The sequence below is a fragment of the Lottia gigantea genome (assembly GCF_000327385.1).
Source record: "Lottia gigantea unplaced genomic scaffold LOTGIsca_191, whole genome shotgun sequence".
Classification (NCBI taxonomy): Eukaryota; Metazoa; Mollusca; class Gastropoda; family Lottiidae; genus Lottia; species Lottia gigantea.
Window position 1 is genome coordinate 166,304 of NW_008708362.1, and position 7,524 is coordinate 173,827.

At 33.2% G+C, this 7,524-nt stretch overlaps 1 protein-coding gene across 1 annotated transcript; it reads right to left on the reverse strand.

The window, feature by feature from the left end:
• Positions 1–5,887: 5,887 nt before the first annotated feature.
• Positions 5,888–7,135, reverse strand: LOTGIDRAFT_174322 (hypothetical protein; the record flags this gene model as incomplete). Its single annotated transcript, XM_009052924.1, has 1 exon — positions 5,888–7,135. The coding sequence occupies one exon, from the start codon at positions 7,133–7,135 to the stop codon at positions 5,888–5,890; it is 1,248 nt and encodes a 415-aa protein (XP_009051172.1).
• Between the last annotated feature and the right edge of the window lie 389 nt (positions 7,136–7,524).

Sequence of the window (7,524 nt, forward strand, 5' to 3'; positions counted from 1 at the left end):
TTTTCTTAAATGGAGATTTTGGACATAGTCAGTTCTGACTTGGGCCCACGAGAATGCCCTAAAAGATGATCAGCTTGTGTCTGAATAATTTCTACAAATGGAACACTGCATATGCAGCTTCATATTCTAATATACACTAAGGATTCGAGAATACTTCATTGTACATTATCAAAGAAGAGTTGGTCGACTATCAACAAATACATTTAGATTTGAAACACACCTTCCATAGCCAGTTCACAAAAACCTTATAGAAAAACTGGTTGATAATTTGATTTCTTGGTGTCCATTATCAGAAGTAATATATCAGGTTATCGTAAAGCGCTAGTTTATGTCCTGATTAATGAGATAAAAGCTCAGTGATCTCATAGTAGATTCTCGAGGTTACGTAATTCTCGCTTTCTAAAACGTGGAAGATTTTTTTATTGATAAATAAAATGGTTCCAGTCCAAGTAATAATTTAGGTGAAGATACAGATTTATTCTTTTAATACCACAGTGCTACTTTGTGCTTCAAAATTAATACTTTCAATAAATTAAAGGCCTGAAATTATAGTTGTTTTCCACTTTCCTAAATTTCAACAAGTATGTTCTTTAAATTAATATAAATTGTTCACTTCAAAGCAGGACGTAGTAGCATGTTTTCATTCGTTCATTGAGGTCTCGTGAGGCAGGCGTTTTACTAGACAGATGTCTACCATCTGAGTAGCCACATTAGCGCTTTCTTCATGGAAACACTTTGAGCTAGTGACTATGACATTAGAATAATTGAGTTTAATTCAAATATCTATATCTATCTTATTGATCACACCAGGCAATTACAAGAGGCTACATTGGGATTGTGTGCGAAAATCTGATTGCATATTCAATACGGCTTGAGTGATTTAGAACGATTTCGGTGCGTTTGGAGATATTGTATCAGTAGACGGAGAATGCTAACAATACAGTTGATGAGACAGTTTAGTTGATGCATTATAATTGATTTAACATACAGTTTCAACTTCAAACGAAAAGTATGGAGCTTTTATCATTTACATGTGTTGTAAATCAACTATAACATTATTTTAGTAAAAACTAAGTCATGTTACATTGAGATATTTACATGAGACTTAAACTTAGGGGGAAGGAGATGGGAGGTCAAATACTCCACATCTGTATTTGAAATTGCAATAATCATTCCTCCTGATTTTAAAATATTCCGAGAAATGGGTTCTTTTATTTAGGTATCTTAACAACCTGCAATATTCTGTAGATGTAAAGCGAAAACGTGGTTAATATCCATAAGATTGGTATAATTCTATATATTATATATAATTTATATTTATAATTAATTACTTCGCAACTTTGCATCTCTTTAACTTTCTCCCTCTCTCTCTGAATACATATTCAGTCGTTTGAAAACTAATTTCAAAACACCGTTTTTATTTTCGTTGACAAGTAAACCCATAATCCAATTGAACTTTGAACCTTTAGTAGATCAACGACCGCAACAGAATAAAATGAAATGAAATGCACAAACACTGGTTATATACGACCTTAATAAGATAAAAGCATTAAACTAAAATCAAAACTACTATTCTTCCCTTTTTGTGTCTTATTTTGTTTTTTGCAGTCATTGGAAATGAATTTGATGTCAAACTGTACCATTTTATTCTGAGTATTTCAATCATTTGTTTAATATGTATATATATATATTGAAGTCGCCTTGTATTTTAGCTTCTACGTGATAATTATGAGAACCTTAGAACATACATGTAGACTACGCCATTTTAAAATAATTTTCCTTATCATTTGTCATTCAATGGATTCAGTATACTGTGTTAAACAATATCCCAGTATTAAAACTGTAAAAGAACAGAAAAAGTGGAACCAACCTTTACAGACTTGCTCATTTTATAATACATTAAACCAAAATCAATATAAATTGGCACCAAATGGTTTTACTTAGTCTTGAAAACAGTGAGATACTGCATTAATAGAATTGGTTTCGTCTTTCTGTTAAAACTGACTTCTTGTACATCTTCAATCACGATATGATACATTTTAACTTGATTTTTCAATCTCAGGTTTGGATTGGGGAACAGCTTTTCGATTATAAAACAGCGGTCTATTACGTCCGAGAAATGTGTACTGCCAGAGTAGTCGGACAATATATATTTATGATCCCTGTGATTTACTACAGCAACTACAGACCTAAAGCAAAAAGCCTGGACGACTGGATATTGGAATGATGCAATCGATGCTATTAGTATCCCCTATGGACATAAAATATTTCTTAAAAAAAACTCTTTACACTCCCTTTAATCAGTCGCACCACAGAAGTTCATTTCAAATTAAGCGTTACAAGGAATTTATTGCCGACACGCAGTATCACATCAGATAGAAAATATTTGAAATAAAACTTATAACCAGACAGATAACATACTATTTGATGCGAATGTGTGTAGCGAATTTGATAAATAAATTATATAACCAGACATATAGCAGATTTATATAACCAGTATAGTCATATAGACTGTTATATCCATCAAATATAATATTCATTCACACAAACTAGTCAGAGATAAGACAGGACTTCTGGGGCGATTGTTGAGCAATATTCTCAGAGTTTTACATCAGTTGTAAGTTATATCAGTGTTAAACATTTTACCTTTTCTGATATGATGAAAGTGTTAGTATTTTAAACATAAAAACCATCTTTAAATGTTGCTGTATGCATTTAATGAAAGTAAATGGGTCTTTTAGTCAAATTATATCAGTAAATTGAATAACGGAATACCAGTCGGGTAATGATATCCAAAGAGTCCGAAGAAGATGCTCAATGACACCATTGGATGTGTTTAATAATAACTCATATAAGACAATGATTGTTAGATTATAATGGTAACATGTTGAGAATTACATGGAATACATTGTAAACAAGAGGTCAAGGGAAGTTTTTACAATAACAGAATGTATTACACATCGTTATTAACTTACTTAACTTACATTGATTGGAATGGAGTTTTTTATTGAATTTTAGAGTTTAACCACAGCGAACAGTAATGACGTTTGTCATGTCTTTAGTTAAATTTACTGTACAGTATATTAACGTTAATTTCATTAAGAATATAATACAACGTCGCCAAATATCATGATCATCAAATGTCATGAAGGTTAGGGAACCGATTTTATGATATGAATACTGAAAAATGGTACGAATAACATGGATTGAATAAATGAAATGAAATGTATTAGGGTGCACCAGCACAAAAGGTTATATATATATATATATCAAATCAAACTAGCAAAGAAATTATTTAAACTCCGTATAAACCCAATGAAACGTACATGCAGTGACGTGTTTAATGACGGAACTGTTTTAATTAAACGAATTTCACAATTTCATAAAACGCCCGACTTGAAAATGGAATTAACCATTTAAAATCATTCATGATCAATCAGACACTAACCCTGTAGTAACGATGACAGAAACATAAATATAATCTTAGAATAGTAAGCATTTCTACTTTTCATGTTTTATTTAGTCTTTCTTGCTGCTTAAAGTAACAAATCAATTATAAAATTGAGACCAAAATTCCGACTTTTGTAACAGTTCTTAATTTTATGTTTTTTTTTGACATTCATCAAAACGTCATTCCTATTTTTTGAAGACTGTAACGTTTGAGTGTAATCGAAGAATGTGGCCACAAGTGACAAACGCAATATATAGCTTATTGAGCTTATCGAGTTCTCCGTGTATTAAAACGGATTTCTGAAAGAATTCGTTTTGTGAAACCAGTTTTGAAGTCTATAAATGTGTAGTTCCATGAAAGGCAGATGCAGTTTTATTATGACCTAAAATGTAAAGAAGTACAAGAGATTCGTTTGGTTAACAAAACCATACGAATGTAATCTGACGTTTCTACAAGGGCAAGGCTCTCATGGTGTGGTTGCCAACAACTTCACGACTATGTCTGACCAGTGTTTATCATTTCAACATGAAGTTAGGCAGGCCTAATAAATCGATTTAACGATGTGAGGTGACAAGAGTAACTCAGATTTATTTTCATCGGGACAGAAAATCTTTATTACCTAGACTTATTAATCAAATTCTGGACTTTAAAGGTGATAGTGATATATTTTGCAACAAACACAGAAGAATACCAACGTAAGGTATTTGGGTAAGTCATATAATTAGTAAGTAACAACGCAATAGCCTATATGGATCAATTGCACTACATACTTTTTGCATCACCTAACCTATTATTTCAAGTAGACAGCATAAATATTGCCATACTTAACCTCAGCATGAATTGTGGTCTCAGTTTCATTCATAAGACTTATATATTAAGCATTATTTTGTTAGAAGTTGATGTTTACATTTGAAAGGATGGAAACAAATCCTGTTGAACACATGTCAGTTGTGTCCTTGTGATGTACCATAGTTGATATCATACATCATGCTAAGATCTTGCCTGTCATTAAAGACTCTCTGACATGAATAATAATCAAACGATTCTAATTACAAATCCTTAATAAAAGATTGTCTGAAATTAACCATGAATTTTTGATTAAGCTCATGTTTGCACCTGATACTGTACTGTTTGTTTGTCGTTTACTTAAGTATCAAGAACGTTTTCTGAACTTTCAAACATGTGGAACATGGTAAAACAAACATAATAAACGGAAGGTCATCGTTAGGTATCGTCAGGTTTACACAAGGTAAAGTACACGAGAATTCTACGTGCTAGAGATTCGAACCTTAAACACGTAATCACCCCTCGGAGTCACTAGTACTATGTAAGGGTCAATGATAAAAAAATATAAACCAGTTTTCAAGTGAAAGGTTCCCTCAACCCAACCTTTCATTAAAACAAGCATTCGACCTGACCATATATACAATAGAAGATACAATTAACATGAGAAATGTTTTCTTTCTTTTATCAAAACAACGTGAAGTAACAATATGATGTTAGAAAGAGTCGTTTCCAATGAGTTATTTAGGCTACAACCTCATATGATTCTTACACAATGAATTGTCATTGCGATTTGCTCAAATATATTGTTAAGTTTTATACGGCATACATCAACTTTGATCCATGATAATGTAGCAAAATTACTACAGTTAAAGGGACTGGTGGGTCATTTTTATCTCATTCATACTTTATTCTCAGAAACGGGAATTTCTTTTAGCTAAGCCAATAAGTAATAGTGTTAACAGCTCATCATCGAAATTTGAGCCTTCAAATCCATGTGTGTCCAGAATTATCTGCGATCTACTCTGTGATGTATAGTACAGACAGTATAGAAACAGTAAAGTATTTGAAAAGGAATTATGCAATTTTCGTACATTTCTAGTGCTTCTGAAGAATATTTACATAATTAAAGACTCAAATCAACCTCAAAATGGCGCACCCTTTCCTTTAACTGAAATATGTTGGTGACAATTTACTGAAGTATTTGAAAACCTTTATCTGGGTTAGTCACTTTAACGCTAGTCATCAATAAAAGGTTAATTTTCAGGTATTAACATCTTTTTTGCACATCCTTTCGTTTTTAATCGAAATTTCAATTAAACTTAACAATATATTCAATGTAAGACAATCTATGGTGTTAGTCCTTTCACAACTTCAGTTTAATATTAAATCCATGAAATATAATCATAATGATTCCAGATTATATTTTCGGTTTCAGAATGTTATTATTTTACCCATAATATAAAAACAGCTTGATTCATTGATCACTATAACAGTTTTGCGCACAACCACAACCTTTGAACCACAATATTTTGATTTCCGATATAAAATTGCTACAAGTAGTGTTTCCATAAAATTTAGCTCCAAGACCTCAAAAGCACTTACACTATGTGGTCAGTCTCACATATCCAAAAATAAACACCCGATAACTTTTCACAAATATCTTGTATCGACGGGCAACACTGACTGACTGTTCGCTTCAGATGGCGAGTCCGAGTCATTATGGGGCATCTTTTTTAAAATGGGTTTATTCGGTAATCCAGTTGATCCTTGTGAAAAAGACCTTCTTCTGGAATCGCATGTAAGGCTGCTGCCTAGATTATCAGCCCAGGTGACACGATGTGGAGCGTCCTCATTTCCATCCAAAGCGCCACTCATCCTTAAGCGTCTTTCTAACACTTTTTTACGTAACTGTGCCTGTGATTCACTCATAGATCTGTGCCTAAAATCATTGTCATAAAAGCTTGTGTCTTTTATCTGAGCGTACATAATAGCTTGATGATGATCTATACCCGTCCTTGGGGATCGACTAGTCAATAACTTTTTAGTTTTAGTTTTCTCCTTAGTTGAATTATTATGTTTATCATAATTTCCATTTTTATAATTTCCATTTAATACCACAGGTTGCGATTTTCCTTCATGAATTATATTAAAACCACTTTGGAATTTTTTGTTTGAGATATCACCATGGATCCGTGTGTGATCGCCGTCTTTATCCGTTAATAAATTCCGTGATTCAATTTTCCCCATTTCCTCTGGCACCGAAGACAAACTACCGTGTGTTTGTCCACTAGCACGATTCGTTCTGTTATATAGAATAATATTCCATGGCTGTGAATGAACCGAGTAGCGGTAGTTACTATCGATAGTTGAACGCTGTAGTAAACTGATCGTATGGCGATCGAACTGTCTACTCCGTGCCGAGTGAATGGTAACTTCTCTATTTAAACATTCTTTGGCTGGTAGTTTGATTTGACGTGAAGAAGACAGTTGAGGTTGTTTGGGTTGATCATTTGAAATGAATGTAAGTGGCTTATTAAAGTGGCCACCAATCGAACTTGGTTTGTGGTTAGAATAATTAACAAACATGTTGGAGGTGCTGTGCAAATGCATTGTATGCTGTTTCGCAAGTTGATACCTAGAAATAAGCTGTTCTTGTTTTGTAGTTGGTGGACGAGTATAATTTTGATTGTCACGTTGTTCAGATTCAGAAGTCTCTCTCAAATGCAGATGTTTCTCTGGTACGTGTTCAAATGTTGATTTTCTTTGTTGCGATGTTATTGAATGAGATACTTGCTGGTTACTGTGTGGCTGCAGACTGGTTAGGTGTTGTTCCCCTTGCTTTGTTTGTCTTCCCTCGGCGCCAGTGATATAGTCTAATTTCCATACAGTGTCATTCATGGTGGCTTCTGTTAGAATCAATTACCATTTACTGCCAAATCTACAAAGACATATTTAATCTATTATTCTATTATTTTGAATTCTTTAGTGACATTTGTTTTCAAGTTCTTAAATCTCGTCAAGTAAACTTGAGAATTTTTAATCAAATTCTCCAGGATAAGTTCATGACTTTTCTGCCCAAGTAGATTGACCACGCCAAGGGCAGTAAACTCAAAAACTGTTCATCGAAAAATCCCCAAATTCACACTTGACCAAGATTTCGTGAATATAAATCATCACACCAAATCTCAGTAAAATCAGATAAAAACTGTAGTCTCTATAGAGCTCACAAGAAAGTTGAACGGATAGACGGACAGGGGAAATGGCAATATACGTGTCCATATGGCCGT